Here is a 20,474-nt window from a genome sequence, read left to right as displayed (position 1 = left end):
TAATTCCAAAAAGAAGTGCATTGCAGTAATCTAGACGAGATGTTATAAAAGCATGTATCACTGTTTCAAGGTTGCGTTTAGACAAAACAGGCTTGATTTTTGACAGCTGCCTCAACTGGAAAGAGCAAGATTGTACCACTGCGTTCACATGGCTATCAAGTTTTAAAGTGGAATCCATTTTCACACCTAAATTTGTGATCATGGATTTCTCAAATTGAGCCAGAGTGGAAAGGTCGATGCAGGGGGTCCCGCTGGTGCCATTGGGTCTAAATAGCATGACTTCTGTCTTGTTCTCATTAAAATTTAGAAAATTTAATACCATCCAACTTATGTTAAAAAGGCGATCAAGCAGGGGCTGGACAAAACATGGACCTTAGCACTTCAGAGGGAAATTAACCCGATAGTCTTCTGCATAAAGATGAAAGGAAATACTGTGTTTCTGGAAAATAGCGCCGAGTGGCAGCAGGTACAAGGAGAACAGAAGAGGTCCCAGGATGGAGCCCTGTGGGTACCCCCCAGGGGAGAGCAACAGAGGTTGAAGTAAAATCATCAATGCTGACACAAAAACTTCTATCTGAGAGATAGGACCTAAACCATTGGAGAGCTGAACCCATGACGCCCACCCACTGCTCTAGCCTGGAGATGAAGATCTCATGGTCTACAGTGATAGTAGGGCAATCAACAGTGATAGGGAGTCTCATATAGAATGTTGCCTTACTTGGGTACAGGTAGGAGACTTCTCTGGGCACTTAAGTTAGTAGCCACACTTGGGATAAATCCTAGTATCATGGTACATGTTGAAAACAAAATGGACAAAGGAAAGGATAAACTGCTAACTCTGCAAGATAAATTCAAAGAGCTAGCTAGGTGCTAACATAAGGGGTCAAACTGACAACATAAACCTGCTTTCTGTACTGGACACAATGGTGGGATGAGATGGATGTGGTGGGAAGGCTTAACACAAGACTCAGATATTGGTGGTGGGGCAAAGAGATATAAATGTATGTGACATTAAGGCAGCGTATAGGATACTGTAGATGGGACCTTTATGACATGAGGTATGAGCTGTACATTAATTGGAGGGGACTTATGTATTGAGAAGGTGTATGCGCAGGTTAGATAACAGTTTAAACGTCAGAGTGTGAGCTCATAAAGTATAGAGGAGACAAGGCCTAAAGTCCATGTCAAGTATCAGAAAATAACATTGATTGAAATTGTGGGATGTTAAAGTAATGAGGGATGTTAACTTGCCAAATACTGTATAAACTGGGAAACGCCAACAAGCAGTGAAGCACAGGAACAGCATTTCACAGATGTACTGGATAGCTGTTGCTTTAACCCAGTATGTCAAAACAACAAAGACAGAAAAGGCCTGTCTAGACTTAATGTTAAGAAGGAATACAAATTATACAGTTTATTGAACTGTTTCAAATAATTTCAATGAAACTACATAAAAAAGACACCCTTAGAAATCCTTCCCACCAACACAGAAGAAAGACTAAAAAATAAGGAGGATAACGAATACCCTTTTCTGCCACTCATATAAATATGAAAGATCTTTGAAATTTCAGAGCCAGTAAATAAAAATTGATAAAAGGAATAAATTCTTGATCATATTAATGACTTCCTTCCCCACTCTATCAGATCTTGAACCTGCACGATAAAAAGCCAATTCATACTGTCAAAAGACTTCTCAAAATACAGATTGAGAAGAGCAACCAGAGGTTCTAAGGTTGGTATTATGTGTCCATAATATACATCTTATCAGTGCAACAAAACTGGATAAAGACACCTGATCACAGTAAATTAATTTGTGGACGCATAGGTCAACTTTGGGGGAAAGATTTTGCCAGCAGCTTGGCTTCAGATTTCAAAGAAATTGTCAGTAGGAGTACATTAAGAGTACTCTTGTCCTTATTGTAAAATAAGTGTGATCATTGCCACTTTAAGAGGAGAAACTGCAAAGAGAATTGGGGTTTTGGAGGAATGAGGGGTATGCTATGAGGTTGGGAATTTATCTTATTTGGAAGTTGTACAAGAATTTCCATAATACCCAGAATGTTTTCAGTCATTGAAATGCAAAATCTGACTTAGCAATAAAAACTGTGCAATCTTTTTTACCAATCAGTCTCCACAAGTAAATTAGGGATAGGGTTAAGGTTAGAATTTGCTCAGAGTATTTTAAAAGGAATATTATAACCAAAATTATATACTTTTTTTTTTTTGTTACTTACCCCATGTAGTTTGTAGTAATGGCCGAAAAAATAATTTAATCTTGTTTTCATCCAGAATGGTGAGCTAAAGTTTATGATATAACGGAAGCCAATAGGGACCAATACTGTACAGTGGCAAAAGAAGCAAGTTTTTTTTTCTTTTCTCCACAGAGGTTTCTTTCATGTTGCTTGTATCACACAATCCACACGTCAGTTATGCAGTCATTGAAGGAGAGACTCTTGAGCAGTGAATGAGGGGGAAGAGTTGGTTGTTCAATTCAAAAAAGTCATTCCCATGAGCCCTAATTTACGGTTTATGATGTGCGTTGCTTATTCTGGAAGTGTCTCTTTAACAGTATTTTACCAAAAAGCATGCCTTTTGAGCATACAAGAAGACAACCAATGTGTGGATTATGTGGCGTGAGTAAGATTTTTTTCTTCTCTTTTCCATGGATGTTCTTTACATTGTTTTCTGTTGTACAGCATTTGTCAATATAGGCTTCTATTATATCAAAAGTTTTTTCCCTGCATTCTACGTGAAAACATGAGATTACAATTTTTTCTATGTCATCACTACAAACTACTTGGGATAATATATAAAAAAAAATAATTTTTGGGTGGAGTATTCCTTTTAAAGTTGCTTCATAATAAGTACATTTGCCGCATTTCCAACAGCTAGTTGAGGACGACACAGCTAGAAAGTTTTTCCCAAAGTGGAGCAAATCTTTAGCTAAAAAGATAACCCAAAATAATCACTTTTAGCAGGCACAACAAGACTTTTAAAATGTTCCAAAAACACTCATTAAGATTAATGGAGATAAAATGGAACTAATTAAAACTAAAGTAATAAAAGAAAATAACAGATGGACATGTATATCACCACAGCTCCCAACCTATAGAGATTTACACAGGATGTCCACCCAATATCATCCAAATAAAATTCCAAACTAAGCAAATCCCACCACAAACTCCCAACCTTCTGCACCTGCCAAGACTACCCAAATAACTAACATTTGAAGCCCCTACTCTGTATCTCATAATGGCACGTACATTCCCATCTCTTTCTGTCCACAGTTATGTTTTATGTTCCATTCACCACGGATGTTAGAGCTGGGAATGATGTCACACCAGAGTTGACTGCATTCTAGTAAACCATTTGGAAAACCTATATGGACACATCCGGGAAAGCCTTTGTTGTGCTTGCTCCATTGGAATAAATAGCAGATAATAACAATACATTATGCAGTATTTTACACATCCAAATACTGAGGCAACACATCCACTGGACAGTACTGTGTGTACGACTGATTTAATGAGGCAGAAGTGCTCATAAACAGTACAATAATATAGCTCTCACTAAAGTTAGCAATGTTGCAATTTTGGACTTGCATCATAATTTGAAGTCGAACAAACTTGGACTTGACAGACCAGCTGTTAGTTTCCAGGAAGTAAATTCCAACATCCCACTTCTAATGAAACACAGCATTATAGTATGAAAGTGAAAAGCATCATGGGAAATTAAGCCTGAACTTTCAGCAACCTAGGATTTCTAAAACAAAGTTACAAAAATTTAAATAATTATACCAATAATCAATTATAGCAGCACGGTAGGAGCAGCACAGCTACATAGGATTAATTATTGGTGTAACATTGCTGGGGCCACCAGCCGCACCCAAAGTAGAATGAAACGGAGCCACACAAATGTTCCACTGCTGCTCTTGAGAGATAGGATATAGAACTATAGGAGCCATTGCAGAAATCCTAAAAATAAGTGGAGATTACCAAGAGAAAATTATTGTAGTGTGCCTTTGCAGAAGTATTTGTTAACTTAAGACAATTGAACTCATTATGGCAATGTCTTCCTGGTTTGGACAAACTTATAGATAGATAAATTCACTGGCGTTCGGAGGATATGATTTTCTAGTGCTTCCGTAAGAACTTTCTGTCAGTCAGCATAATTAAGAAACTTAATTGTCAGGGCCATCAGATGAAATGAATTCACATTGGGAGAATACATCCTGTAATATCATTTAGTCACTGGAGAGAAATCGCACACATTAGGACATCTTGCTGACCACAACCTGTACTGATTACAGATTGTGTGTACAGTACTTGTTTTACCATGCGTAAAATTAGTGCAGTTATCAATAAAATGGAGCAGGTAGACGTTGGCATTAATGAATGACACTTAAGTAAACATTTTTTTTTTTTAAACACCAAAAGTAAACAAATATACTGGACAAAATAATCAGTGCAAAAAATGACTTGCCAATACAGGCAGCACAAACACCAACATTGTGTAGGCTTGCAATACAGCCAATTAATAAAACTGTAAAGTCAAAGAAATTCAAAATTGTTATAATCTGCAAATAATGGAGCTATAGTGTTTTCACCGATATGTAAATACTGTGCACATGCATAGTCACTGTATTCATAATGGCCTACTGAGCAGATTCCCCTTAGGTTTTACATAAGTGAACTGACTTTTTGCTTTCCTTGCATTTTTTTTACTTTATTTTTTATTTATTTTAAGCAGATGATTGCACGTTCCCTGCTCCATGTCCAACTCCACCTGCATTGCAATTCGTAGGACCGAGAATGGAGATTTCCTTGGCTGTCAGGAATAACTAACGAGTAGAAGAGTCAGGCTCCATTCCCATAATAGTTTGGAATCTGTTAAATCATTACTGAAGGACTTGGACAGATTTGTGGCAGATGGAATTTAACGTCAGTAAATGTATACTATTACACATAGGAAGTAAAAATGTTAGGTTTGAATACACAATGGGAGGACTGAAAAATCGAGAGTACACCTTATGAGAAGGATTTAAGAGTCACAGTGGACTCTAAGGTATCAACTTCCCAACCGTGTTCAGAAGCCATTAAGGCGGCAAACAGAATGTTCGGTTATATAGCACGATGTGTAGAGTACAAGTCCAAGGAGGTTATGCTCAAGCTTTATAACACGTTGGTGAGGCCTTACCTGGAGTACTATGTGCAGTTTTGGTCTCCAGGCTACAAAAAGGACATAGCAGCATTAGAAAAGGTCCAGAGAAGAGTGACTTGGCTAATTCCAGAGCTATAAGGGATGTATTATGAAGAAAAATTAAAAGAGAAGAGCCTGTTCAGTTTAAGCAAAAGAAGACTAAGGGAAGATTATAAAGGGAATTAGTACAGTTCATTAAGACATTTTAAAATGAGTTCATCATGAACACAAGGACACAGTTGGAAACTTGTTAAGGTTAAATTTTACACAAATATTAGGAAGTTTGTCTTTACACAGAGAACCATGGTCACTTGGAATAAGCTATCAAGTAGCATGGTAGACAGTAAGACTAACTTTCAAAACTAGACTTTATATTTTTATTAAGTGAATAGGACTGGTGAGCTTTGTTGAGCTGAATGGCCTTTTCTCGTCTTGATTGTTCTAACGTTCTAATATAAACACATACTAGTGCCAATTTAGCAACAGCAATTCACTTAACCTGCCTGTCTTTGAACTATGGGAGTGAACTGAAGCAAACAGATGTAGAAATGGGGAGGACATGTAAACTCCACAAAGGGAACATTCAGGAAACAAACCTTGATCCTTACTGCAAGGCAGCAATGCTACCACTGTAGCACCATGCCACCCTAGAGAGAGTGAGTCTGCAATGTCAATGCTTATAATGACACTTGATAGCCACCAGATCATATTATGCATGTTAATTATTAAAAACATAGTCTGACCCATCAACCATCTATTTTGAGAAGGAGGTAGGTAAAATAAAAATGCTAGTACCTTATTATTTTCACAATATCTGATACCTTAGTTTTGCACCCTGGAGATTCAGTGAATGGAAGCTTTGAAAGTCACCTTTCAATCATTACATTTATTTGCTTGGGAGATGCTTTTCTCCAAGGTGACTTACAAAAGAACTCTAGAAATGGTCTGGGCTACTGAGCTATATGTCAGGATTGGTCTAATGAGTATCTTGTAGAACTTTGTCTTGGTGTTGCAAGGAATGAAGTGGCTCTTAATATGCTTCTGAAGTTCCAAGTAGAAAAGACTGGTTGCTAGGATCTTTCTTCAGATTTCAGAAGATATATCAATCATCTGAGTTTACATGTGGGCCTACATAGTTGAATTTATTCTCTCAAATTTGTGTTAAGCTACTTTAAAGTGTGTGGCTTAGATCATAAGCTCACCAATATACACGAACTTGTTTTTTTCTTCCTTTCTTCCCATACTCCTTGCACAGTATTCCAGTGCACGAACAGCTTGTTTTAGCCTCTCAAGCTTTCTTTCAATAATATCTACTGTATATTGCCCATGTAGCATAAATCTGGTAAATATGGTTCTCCTTATCAATACAGCAAACTCCCCAACTACCTTTTTTTAGGGCAAGCTTGAAAAACAAACAGGCTAAAGAACCTCTTTGTCTTAAACCATTATTTGTCTGAAATTGTTGGGTATAACCCCTTTGGACATGCATCATGCACTGCATTCCTGTCGTTGTTAGCTTAGAGTGAATGAGTTTCTCTGGGATATTCACTTTTGTTGAGCTGGGATAGTTACTTCTGGTCCACGTTGCTTTAAAATAAATGAATCTTATAATCTCTTTCTGAGGTGGATTATTTGGTCTATCGTGGACCTACTTCTCCATACAGGTAAGCTCATTGGTCTGCAAATGTGAAGAGTCTTTGGAACAGGATGTTAGACTGAATTGTGTACACATGTGAAAGTGGAGAGATTCCTTGGACGTTATTACTTGTTAGATGACATAAATTTTTTGTGAATTGAACAAAGGACTCTAACCCCCCTCCTAGGAATACATCATTCATATCATCAGCATTATTTACTGTAACTCTTTTAGGAGGTCATAACCCCCTGTTTAAAAAGTTCTGCCAATGGTCTATTAAATGTTGAATCTTTGATACTTTGCAGTCTATTACCGTTACAGTCTCCTCATCTTTTGGCAATTTTAGATTATCTCCTCCCGCATTCAATAATTCTGTCCCCCTGTTGATTACTACTATCACTTTGTGGACATCACTTATTAAGCTGTCAAAGCATCTCCTCCACTTTTCCAGAAATTAACTGATGAAGGAGCGATGCAACTGCATCTGCTTAAGTGAAAACTCCTTAATATCTTCAAAGAATGTGGTCATTACACATCATGGTGTCTTACTGCACTGCAGACTTTTCTTTACCAGAATGGAAATTTCAGCACGAGATTTTATGACGTTACCAGAACCACAAATAACTGCACAAGTTAAATTACATCTTTGGATGAAAGTAACAAATTCTCTACAATGCCACCATACAATTTCATTCATCCACCCACTCCCAGAGGTCACAGAGTCTCCCTGAACTTTTAGGATCTGCAGATCATAGCGCAGGTTACACAGTGTTGACAGGGGATACATGCAAACAGTAAAACAATTACATTTGACTTTAGCAAGACAGATTTTGATTGGTCGTGGCAAACTCTTAAAATAATTAAATGTTGGGTATGGAGAAGGTTTATTATCAGTGAGGTCAGTTCAAAGCTATACTTCATGCATTGCAGGGCAAGTACAAAACAACCCAAAATTTAGAAGTAATAGCAAACTAAAAGAAACACTCCATGTAGGCCTAAGGAATTGAAAGAAAAGGCAGAAGGAAAAAAATGGGTTTGCAGTATCGACAAGTCAAACACATACTGTATCTTTAGAGCTTATTAGCACATATGAGCAACATTTCATTGAAGTCAAGGACTGTAAAGAAATGATTACTTGTACAATGACAAACAAATTTGGTGTGGGTAAGCAGGAAAATATGAAGAAAAGTTTTTCATGCTTTTCTTTTTTATTATTTTACTAGCTATACCCCGTGGCTGCGCCCACATAGTAATGAAACAGGACACACTTTTTCATGTTCAGCTCTGATGGGAGAGCGTCCCCCACGTGGGGAGTAAAGCACATGGCCGTGATATCTCTGGCAATCAGCAGCTACCCTCTAAAACACATGGAGCTCTGATCTCTCTCTCAAAAACGTCAAACATTACTCCTTAACAATCTGTACATGATAATGTCTGTTGAACAAACAGGTATCGCTAGCTAAGCAGAGGCAAGGTGCACTCCAACACATGGCGAGAGGTAGACCAACTCGAACAGAGGCTGGCGAGTGAATGAGGAAGGCCCCGCCACCCCTGCTTTTGGCCTACAGCGCCTCTCCTGGAATTGCATAAATACATCGGTACCGCAAGCGAACTATGGTACTTAGCGTGATGAGAAAAGTCACAAAATCAACCAGAAAGTTCAAGTAAATTCTAGAAAATAACTAGATCTAAATCCGTTAAGTAATTCTCTCATGAAAAGCAGACAGACATACAGAAAGAATGCGCTTGGACCAAGAAATTTTTAAAACTGTTTCTTAGCAAGCACCTACAGCTCAAGGGTAACCTACATTCCAAATTTCAAGTCCAAAGTCCTCATGATTTGGGAGATTTTGTGATGATTGAGGCAGTGGCATTTGGCTTTTAGATTTATATATATTATATATAGTGAGGGATGCCCAGCCAACACCCCCAAGCCGCCAGATGGAGCTCTCCCTGCGGCATAGAGTTTCCCCGAATTCCAGCAGGGCCACATGGACCTTGTAGTTTTTACAACCAGCCCTGCTGGATACCATGGAGACCTCCAGGAGACGCTGTAGTGAGGCTCAGGGAATTCTACATGCCCTATAACCTGGAAGTACGTCATAGGCAAGGCGACAAGGGAAATGACGTGCTTCTAGGATGAAGAAGAGGATTTTTATCTGACCCGGAAGTGATAGGAGGTCACATGGACTGAGGGATTGGAAACACTTCCGGGTCAGGGAATATAAAAGGACTATGGGAAATCCCAGACGATGAGCTGAGTTGGGAGGCAGGTTGTCTAAGCGTCTGGGAGTGGAGGATTGTTTATTGTTTGCGGATTTATTGAGTATTGTGGAGAGGAGGGTACTTTGTGCACATTATTATTATAATAAAATATGAATCTTTGGATTTTACCTGGTGTCTAACGTTTGGTCTGAGAGTTCAAGGGGTCACGGAGACCCTTAAAACTGTCACATTATATATATATATAAATATATTTGCATTTTACTTTTCCCTTCCCTAACACTGCTTTACACTGTACAGGAAATTAGTCTCTTCCACCTTCAATATTTACTAATATTTAGTGTTTTACTACCAAATGAAACTTCTAACTCATGTTGAACATTATAAATAAATGCATGTAAGCTACGGTCCATTACACGTGTTACTCCATTTTACATCGAGTGAGTGTTGCACAAAATAAAGCAAACATACAGCTAAAACACGGGTTTAAAAAAGTACATATAAAAGGGAAAAAACATTTGGCACAAGACTACCAGCCAACAGAATGACACTGGTGTCAATCCTGTCTGTGAAATGCAATTTCACAACAAGCTGGATGAAACATTACTATGCAGGTTTCAAATACAGAGATGAAAAAGTGTGAAATTTGTGTAGTACATCCAAGCTAGGGTGTCTCTCTGTGTATGTGTGACAGACTTCATGCCCTGGGTTGGACTTATGCCTGATCAATGGTTGGCTTTTGTTTGGCATGTAGTTCTGCAAAGATAACTTCCATCTCTCTGGTACTCCATTATGGAAACAGTGGGTTTAGAAAATGAATGGTTAAATAATGTGTGGGTGTGTTTGTGTGTGTCCTGCGGTGGGTTGGCACCCTGCCCGGGATTGGTTCCCTGCCTTGTGCCCTGTGTTGGCTGGGATTGGCTCCAGCAGACCCCCGTGACCCTGTGTTCGGATTCAGCGGGTTGGAAAATGGATGGATGGATGGTTAAATAATGTTACCTGCTCTATACTACTTACTAATACGACAGGAAATTACCAAGGACACCACAATCTGATCTCAGCACTTGGGTCATAACACAATAATTTTGAAACTTTTTATGTTTTAAAATACTAATATTGTACTTCATCTCTACAATTTATTACAATGTATTGGTTCCTTTTATCTCAAAAAGTTGAAGTAGAAATCAAACTTCTATTGACAAAAATGTGTCCATCTATTACACATTTTTACAACACCTCTACCAAGCTCAATTCATCCAACTAGATCTCTGCAGTAAGACTAGGATTTAGGGATGTGATTAATGTTTCTTTTTTTACATGTTCAATATTTGGCCAAATGAATAAACACAGCACATTTCTGTCTGAATATGTGGAACTATTTCAGGAGCTCACATGCACAAAGGGAACAGAAGGAGAAGGGATCACACCTGGACAAAGTGAGTTAGGATGCAAAGCAATCCATCCTGTTTAAACATGTTTAGCTTAATAAACAAATGAGCGATTTGAAATACTAGGAATGGATCAAACACCCTGACTAGCTAACTCTACCCAAAGCCATTCACATTGTCAACAGGAATACCACAATAATTTGATGCAACTGGGGATCCAGAAAGTATTCTGACTCCTTCACTATAATACTTTATTGTGTTGTCAATTTAATTTAAATGTGGATAAACTGGTCAGCTTTACCCATCAATCTATACTCAGTATCCCATAATGACAACATGCGAACATGTTTTCAGAAAGATTTGCAAATTTATTAAAAATCAAAAGTTGAAATGTATCATTTATATAATTATTCAGGTGCTTTGTGGTGGTTAGGTGTAATCTGTTTGCTTTAAATCTTCTTGAGATATGTCTAGAATTAAATTGGATTCCACCTGCGGTAAACTGAATCCATTAGACATACCATAGCATATAAAAACACACACCTGTGTATGCAAGGTCCCACAATTCACACTGCATGTCAGGACAAAATCCAAGCCGTGAAGCCCAACTAACTCTCTATAGACTTCCATGATAAATTGTGGTGAGGAATAGATCAGAGCAAGGGTGTAAAACCATTTCTAAAGCCTTGCGTGCTCCCAGGAGAACAGTAAACTCAAAATGGAAGAGGTCTGGACCAACCAGGACTCTTCCTAGAGTTGGCCATCCCACCAAAATAAGTAACCAGATAGGAAGGATGATCATCTCAGCAGCACTCCATCAATCAGGCATATATGGTAAAGTTCATTAAAGGAGTCTGAGAGAATGAGGAAAAAGATTCTCTGCTCTATGAGGCAAACACTGAACTCTTTGTGCAGAACTCTAAGCACATTGTCTGGCAAAGACCAGGCAGTACTCCTCACCTGCATAGTATCATTCCTATGGTGAAGTATAGTGGTGGCAACATCATGCTTTGGGGGTGCTTCTCAGCAGTAGGCACAGAGAGACTGGTCAGAACTGAGGGAACGGTGAATGGTGCCAAACACAGAGAGAACCTTGAAGAAAACCTTCTCCGGAGTGCATGCGACCTCAGACTGGTGTGACAGTTCACCTTTCAGCATATCAATGGCCCGAAGCACACAGCCAAGACAACTGCTGAAGTGGCTTTGGGACAAGACTCTGACTGTACTTAAATGGCCCACCCAAACTCCAGACTTAAGCCTCATAGAACATCTGTGGAGAATCCTGAAGGATGGCAGTGCACTGACACTTCACATCTAATATAAGGGACCATGAGAGGATTTGCCAGGAAGAATGCTCAAATCCATGTGCGCAAGAAGACTCAAAGCTGTAGTTCCTGCCAAATGGTCTAAAAACTGAATAAAGAGTCAACAAGGAAAAATGTCATTACGTATAACAGAAATACAGTATGTCAATTATAAAACGTCAACATAAACAGCTTAGGAAAAGTAATTCTAGAGTCCACTGCTGTATTGATACAGATTTAGCATTTGTGCTTCGGGTGATATGTTTTGAGACAGTCGCCAACACACAGCCTGATGTTGCAATCGAAACAGCAGAAGTGTGTTTGTTTGCACACTTTTCCTGTAATATTGCCTTCTGTTGCTTGTCCACAACAGGGTAGAATGTCAGTGCCTGACCTGCATAATCAACATGGCCTTTGTGTTATTGTAAGCTAACTCAACACATGACTTTGTGACTTACACATTTCCCCTGACACAAACACAGACAGTTGATGCATTGTAAACAGTGCTTAGGGCAGCTGTGCGCAACCTGCGGCCGTGGGCAAGGACTTTGGCGGCCGTGGACGTGTATATTAAAGTGTACGTAATGGCGGCCGTGCAGGTGTAGGGTCTCTGGACTCCAGCGAGTAAGGGGTCTCAACGCCGCGGAATCTTTGTCGGCCGGGTCGGTATGGTAAGACTCGTTGCTTCTCCTCATCTGGTGGAGACAGAGAGTGCACCGTTACATCTACAAATGGAGCTAGTAGAGTTGAAGAACAATGAGCAGCTTGTGAAAAAGTTTACGGAAGAAAGCGACCTGCTGGATACGTGGAAATCAGCAGTAGAATACCCACAACTACGAGAACTGGCCAGGAACATTCTCGTTCTTTTCGGAAGCACTTATTTGTGCGAAGCAGCGTTTTCCAGAATGAAATATCTGAAAAACAAGTACCGAACCCGATTGGTAGACAGCAATCTAGAGTCTGGAATACGGCTAATGGTCTCCAGCGAGTCCCCTGACTTTGCAAGTCTGTCTGCAAACATGCAAGAGCAAGGAAGCCATTAATGGCGATGTTTTCCAAACTTCCTGAAACAATTGCTGTAAAGGTTTTTTGTCCTATATGACGTTCCGTAGACATTTTTTTACATATGTAGACCAGTAAATTGAATATTGTCAGATATATCATACTCTGTTTTAATGTGTAATCTGTAAATTTTTACATAAATCATAAAACATTATTAAGTTTACTTGGACTTACTGGCGGCCGTTATTAAAGTAAAAAGTCTGTAGTGCGGCCGTTATTAAAGTAAAAAGTCTGTAGTGCGGCCGTCAATAGCGGAAAGGTTGCGCATGCCTGGCTTAGGGGGATAACGTCTTGCTTGTCTTTCTACTTGATTGCCATTATTTTACCTTTTTGCCACACTTCTACTTGCACCATGTTGAACCTGCAGGCAAAGAAATCAACCAGGCATATCACGGTATTCTGGATGTACAGTGCTGTATGCAGCAGTTTCACTATCCATGTCAGCAGCTAATGACCAACTCACACTGTCATCATTATCACTTCATTCAACTAATGAATCAGTTTCAGTTTATTTGGAAACAGACTTTACAGCTTCTCGTTTACATGGCATTGTGTTTTGGTTGAAGGCTCCGCCACCCACTCATGATTATTGATCATTTATATTAGATTAGCAAAATGCATCTTCATGATTTTTTTGCAGTTTAAATGTTATTTTATCCACTATGTGACAACTGAAAAATGTTCCAAGATCGAGAATTATTCAGGCTTAATGATGTAAAGCAGATCATTACTTATCACCCCAAGTCTAGCTCAGGCATATTCATAATTACATACAACTCTGAACACAAGTCACAGTCAGAGTTTATGCCAAGGAGGATAGGAATGCCCGCTCGTACTGTACAATGTATACATTTAGGTATGAGCAAATTCTTGTGAAATGAATCATTTTTGTAGAAGGGGAGATAACCAATAGTAATTAGACTGGTCCGTATTCAAAATATAACTGAATATATACAAATATACATTTAAAATTCTTGAAGTAACATCAATACACACTGCCATAAGGTAAACGTACACCATTAACATGCTATCTTCTTACTAAATCCAGCCTATATACTGAAGGTTGATGTGTAGACCACTACTCAGTCATCCAATAAAATTCCATGTTAATCAACAATGGGGGGAAAAAATATGCTTGCAACCAAAGATGTACAAAGAAGTTGAAACCAAAGTTCTGAAAATGTAATGGTACATTTTTATTTATTATTTATTTTAAATATGGTAAATCGGTAGTACCAAGTGAAAGTGGGTACTGCACTCAAGCATGGCTGCAAGTAGACAAATTACTCCAGAAGGCCCAATAATATGTGGGAAAAAACACCACCACAAAAAAAAAATATGAGTAAAAACTACATATGAAAATGACGCACAGTGGTGAGGGTAATAATACAGCAAGGCAAAACATGTCGAAAAGAAAAACAACAGAAGTCATGTCCGGAAATGCTTTGTATCCGAGGCAAGAGAATTTCAGGGCAAAAATTATGGAAATATTATTCTTTAGTAAGTTTTTTTTTTCTCTTGCAATTCAGCCTGAGAGTGCTCATTTAAGCTGTAGAAGGAGAGCAATTTCTAGTTTGTATTGTCGTGGAAACTCATTTATAAAACTTTGTGTATTCAAGGATGAAAGTACAAGTATGCCAAAAAAATCTGATTTATAAAACCTGGTATACACACATTTCTATGCAATTTACCTTTTAGAAAATCACAACCATCTTGTAAATGTGTGTAAATGAATGCGCCTCAAACCCTGCTCAGTTGCCAATGAGAAACAACCATGTATAGACCATGCTATTCAATCTTGTACATATGCAATCATCATGGAGCCGCCCACCTAACATATCCAGACACCACTATCTGCATTTGAACATGTAAGCAGCTAAGCCTTACCACCTGGCACATGTAATGATATAGCTGCTGGTAAAATGAACAGTATAGGTCATATGAAATACCAGGGGTTCAGCCAAGCCAGCCATCATGAACAGCACCATCAACGGGTCATCTGCCAATGCAACTTTACCACAAAATCAAAAAATTAGGGTTTGACCCAGGCCACCGAGCCAAGACGTTTGTCAGTCTCATTTTGGCATTAAAAATTACTTGTGAGCTAACGGAATTAAATTGCTTTCTGGGAACAAAGCAGCATCATTCTCACTAGGGGTCCTTACAGCAATAAGGGTGCTGTCCATTGTCACAACTACTTTAAGAAAACCACACAATGCTGCAGATTGCCTTGTTATGTTGCGATGTACTACAAAACCATATGGAAACCGAATGTAGTGCCTCTTCATTCATTTATGGCTTCCAGCACTATGGGCGCAATGGAGCTGAAGCTTGGCTGAGATATTACCGATCTGTTGGCCTGTTCCTTTTGAGAGGTGCATGTTGCCAGAAAGCTAACTGTTGTTAAAACCTGGATATGAACTGCTAGGAGCCTGAATTTGGGCAGTCTGTCTTTAAAATGGTGGGCCCAACTCAGCACAAAGTTCTAAGAGAATGGCGCTTGGAAGCCTAAATCGGCTCATAAGCCAAACATCATCATAAGCAAAAAAAAATAAAAAATCCGACTGGTCCTGAAAAGCTCATTCCCTTTGTATGTGACCATCTGCATACTCTTCATATAGCTTTAATAATAATACACTTTATTTATATAGCGCCTTTCCCATGCTCAAGGCACTTAAACAATCCATATTCTGTCAAACCTTTAGGCTATAAATAGGCTGTAGGATATGATATTTATAGCATTCTGTATGCTGGGATTGGCTGCAGCAGACCCCCAAGACCCTGTAGTTAGGATATAGCGGGTTGGATAATGGATGGATGGATGTATGTATGCAGAGAATGAATCTTACCTGTGTTTTATGCATTTGGGTTTCTAAACCTCAGATCGGACAAAAGGTAGGCTATATAAACTGATGAAAAAACAAAAAAGCTCATCAGTGCTAATACGCAACACTGGCCCCCCTTAAAAGGGAACCGAAATAGATTCTTTACATCACATTTATCACTTTTGAAGTTTGATATGTTTAATCAATGCAAACTATAACACGGGTGATATGAATAAATGTGTATGGAAGTCATTATTTATCTCACTTGGCTGCATTTCCCTAGTTTATCAAGGGTGTCCTCATTTCCCACTTTCTCCAAAATGTTGCAAGCTGATGAATATGAGTTTCCGTAAACATGCATATTCTTCCAACAAGTTTACTGTTATAAATCCCAACTCGTGTTGAAAGTTGCGCATGTACATTTTGAACATCTTTTTTGTGCCTATGCAAGTTTTATAAATCCGACCCATGGAAAGGTCAATTTTAATAAGGCAGACAGCATGTTTGATATTAAGCTAGTCCTTCATTGTTAACATTATTAAGACCAAAACGAACCCAAATTTTGTACAGATATCTGACCATCAGAGTAAACATTTGCAGAACACCATCTGCGAGTATACAGAAGCAATATGTTTCTACCTGCATAACAGTAAAATTCATTGATTCTATGTTCCCATACATGGTACACTGCAAATATCAGCATTGCTGCAGAGATCCCCTCATATGCACATGACACAAAAGTGATAAAAATGTAAAAATGGCTGGGCTTGTGCATTGATAAAATATTGTTACAAACAACATACCATTACTGTACTGTGGTGATGTCCCATCAGCCTCCCCACTCCGTTCTACCTACTAGGCACTCCAAGAAATGAACAATACTTTACAAATGCACTGAAACTTTACATGCTAATTAGTTAAGTCAGATTATCTATCATGTATTATACCGTATAAACAAAAAGGGAGTTTCTGGGTGTCTGGCTCTCTTTTAGTACTTTGCCCAAGATGACATTTCAATTCGAAGTATTGTACATTGACCCTAAACTACCTCACTTGAATGTACAAGTCTTACAACAAATAGGAAATTCCTGGAAAAAGGAATCACTGTGGCCTAGCGGGTAGTGTTTCAAGGCAATGAAGTGGACTATCAGTGTGTGTTGATGGTACAGAGCAAGGAAAAGAAGGTTGTGGGTAACCATCTTCAAAAAATTGAGGACTCAAGCAACAGGAGTATACACATAAAAAAGCTCTGCCTCACATTACATTATAAGCTTTTGACTCCTTAGAGATAACGGCGCTCGCGAATACAATTTAAAATTTAGGAGCTGCCTGTCTTGTGTGTGTTGACAACTTAAGGTGCACATGAAGGAGAGTGAGGGTTTAAACATTCTGCTCCACAGAACTGAGGATGACTGCAGGATTCACAGGTTTCCATTCTTTAATGCTGTTAAGGATGCAAAAGGAAGAGGTAGAAAAAAAAAAAACGATTAGCCAAGTCCTAATCACATGCACACTGTCAGTCATATGACACAACAGGCTGGTTGATAATAAAATTTTGATAGCAGGCCCTGGTCTCGGAAATTACTAGCCTGAAATATTAGAAACGCAACTGTAAAACAATTGCAATCACTGAAAAAGGAAAGATACATTTCTTTGTGTAAGACAGAATTATCTTAATTTATTTAGATATAGCATTTTTCTAAACGTTAATGTTTGGTTTATACCATTCATATGTCCACCATATACAACTAAGCAAAGTCTAATGTATTCATTCATCCATTTACCAAATCTTTTTTCTGAATTGCCACAGTCTAAACACACCAGAAATGGGAACAAGCTGGGACCTGGAAATTGTGCCAAAAGGACTCAAGTCACCGATTTATGAAAATTTAAAGTATTTATTTAAGTTTGACACCTCCTTGTAACAATTGCTTTTTTTATTATTTATTTTATTGTCAAAAAACAGAGCAAAACAAAATTCAACATCCACCCAAATAGTGTCTAATTCTTTAACCTTATTTACAGTATATGCATAATTATGTATATATTGAGCAAATCTTATAAGAAAAGCTTTTAGCTGATATTAAATAATTACCAAACAGAATGCGTGCATCTGAATCCTAAAATGACAGCAGTGTGGCAGTGGTGTCCAGTGAACATCCACAGCCCACCTCTAAAAGACTTGGAAGTAGACTCATCCAAAAAGACAGACTGAAGATGTCCTACAGTTCGGTGGGAATGGTTAGAAAAGCTTTCTCATGGCAATAATTGATACCCGTTGCTTTATATTTTTTTGTGGATTTTCATGTTTATGGTTAGAACTGCTGCTTCACCACGCCTGCATAACAATTCTGCACCCAAACATTACCTGTGTGTAGTACGCATGTTCTCCCTGTGTCAGTCTGGCGTTTCCCCACTCACGTTAGTTTGTAGTAGTAATTACATCTTCTACACATTAAGCAGCCTGACTTTTAGACTCACCTAAATCCCAGAGCTTGTTTAAAAAACAAAATCAATGGTGAATTGCAAATTTCATTATGAAAAAATAGGCAAAAAAACAACTTAAACTGCATTACATCTGCTGTGCGCCCAACTTGGAGAAGATGCAATGGTGGTTGGGATCGGTTAATTGCTTGCTTTCCATGGTTTTGTTGGCTGCACTTGCCTCCCTCCCTCATATAGAAGTATCAAATCTGTACGGTATACAGACGTGGAATTCACATCCAGCAGTTACGCATAACATACCCACAGCAGACGAAGGGGAACGATGTTAACAAACGCGCTGAAGGTCAAGAGGTACAGTAGCAGCAGATCAACACGGAGGCCGACAGCAAGTAAGTTACAACGTAACGCGCAGCGTTTCTGGTTGAACGCAATAAGCACATCAAACCAAGGAGCCTCTGGAACTACCGAATGATCCCCCGGGTACAGATGTTTTCCTTTTCAAACATAATCATTCGTACGCACTATCAAAGTTTTAGTAGACACGCATCACAAGAAAGCGTTACTTATTTTAGTAGAGCTTCTAATACAAAGTACCGGAGAGGCGCAGTTTGCGCACGCCCGAGTCATCGGTGCGCGAGTTTGCGTGACGCGCTGAAAGTACCCCTACGTGCACTCCACGCATGCACCACTCTGTTTTTTTAACTTTATCATGTAATACATATTATAGGGTTAGTGCAAAAGTTCCATCCGATGGTGCAGTATATATTGAAAGTGCCACTCAAATTTCCAAGTTGGACACAACGTCGCACGCGACGGTCTCTCGTCGCTTTCCTGCTTTCTGGATTGGCCGTAGCTCGCGTGCGCCCTCCCGGGCTGAGGCTCTAACGGTGATCCGAAGGCCGGCCTGGGCTACCCGGGTGGTCTCGGCTCTCATAGCCTTCTATTTACTTATTCCACTCCTTTCTCTCTTAGCTCGGAAACCCTACACTTTTTCCATCTTGCCATTAAATGTATATTCCAGATCATCAATACAGTAACTTTGATTTTTTACTTTAACGGTCAAAAAGGTAATCAAAGCAATTCAGAAAATGTAACATTTTAGAAACTTTTACATTTCGAAAGAAAAATAAACGTTGGCGACAGGGGCGTGGGTACAAAAAAAAATAAACCTTACTTGTCTGGAATGGGACTTTGGTTCGGGTTGCTTGAAGAAGGAGTCGGGCAGTTTCCTCATTCTCATGGGTAGTGAGGGGGGCACATTTGCAGTTTTCGGGTTCATGACGATGTTGAAGAGCGCCTCCAGGTCGGTCTCCGAATCGCCCCGGACGTGGACGATCTGGTGGCCCGCCGGGGGATTATGCTGGCTGGAATCCATGCTTCTGATTTTATTAGTTTATAAGGGGAAAAAACAGGAGAAAGAGAGAAAATATTCCCAACTTAATCCGGAAAACAGGGTCTGAAAATCCGATGCCAGATTTACACTGTTGGTTTTGCTCATATAGTCCCCAAACACAAAATAAATAAATAAAAAAATAAAATCCAGTTTTAAAGGATCCCTTTGAAACAGTAAGACTATGTGCGTTCCTCTCGAATAATCACAAGCCAGCACTCTCAGACCCCCACACTTTGAAGTGGAAAATTAAAAAAAAAAAGTTTTTGTTCTTCCCTCTTCTCTTCTTACAAATCCATCGAGAAGCCAAAAAAATCAAGAACCCCCTGGCTGTACGCAAGCACTGCAGGTACGTTTTTAAGTCCCACGTTGCGGTTTTTTGTGTTCTTCCCTACAACCGCAGGCCACAGCAACGTGCATCTCAAATCACGGTACTCACACAAAAAAATTGCAGTGACTTTCAATTAAAAAAAAAAACTTTGTCTGAAACTTTACTTGGGACCTCAAACTTTTTTTTTTTATGACTCATGTGATTGGTGAGTCACGGATGGGCGGGGCTAGGTGTCATTAACCAGCAGGAGAACCGGAGTGAGGGGGGCAGTGGGAGGCAGTTAAAGCAGCCGACTCTGTTTTTGTGTCAAGTAACGCACTTAACTGAGGCTAAGGTGTTAAAAATCAAAAAATCTGAGGGTGGCAGTATGCCATAGCGGTCGAACGTCGGTTCGATTACTGGTCTTGGCGTGTTCTTGTGTAAACTCTACGTTGATTTTTCTGTAACCGTCACGAGACGCGGTTCGGTTGTTTGGCAACTTAAAATAGTCCTATGTGTGGGAGAGAGACTCTCTTCATTCTGAAGATCCTTCCTGCCGTTTGCCCATCACTGAAGGGTTAGGTGGATTGGCGATTCTAAATTGGCCCTAGTGTGTGTGCGTCCTGCGGTGGGTTGGCGCCTGCCCGGGATTGGTTCCTGCCTTGCGGCCTGTGTTGGCTCCAGCAGACCCC

The 20,474-nt window shown here is 39.3% G+C and overlaps 1 protein-coding gene across 4 annotated transcripts in view; it reads right to left on the bottom strand.

The window, feature by feature from the left end:
• The window catches only part of yap1 (Yes1 associated transcriptional regulator), a 145,011-nt gene extending 125,020 nt beyond the window's left edge, over positions 1 to 19,991 (bottom strand). For 2 of the 4 annotated variants that reach the window (XM_051926466.1, XM_051926467.1), the window contains exon 1: positions 19,257 to 19,991. In XM_051926466.1, the coding sequence (XP_051782426.1) occupies positions 19,257 to 19,457 (201 nt within the window). In that variant the 5' untranslated portion in view covers positions 19,458 to 19,991. The remainder of the gene's footprint in view (positions 1 to 19,256) is intronic. The other 2 variants (XM_028800292.2, XM_028800293.2) reach the window with 1 other exon arrangement.
• Between the last annotated feature and the right edge of the window lie 483 nt (positions 19,992 to 20,474).

The sequence above is a fragment of the Erpetoichthys calabaricus genome, chromosome 4 (assembly GCF_900747795.2).
Source record: "Erpetoichthys calabaricus chromosome 4, fErpCal1.3, whole genome shotgun sequence".
Taxonomy (NCBI): Eukaryota; Metazoa; Chordata; class Cladistia; order Polypteriformes; family Polypteridae; genus Erpetoichthys; species Erpetoichthys calabaricus.
Note: the sequence above shows the minus strand (reverse complement) of the source record. Positions and strands in the feature narration are given on the sequence as shown.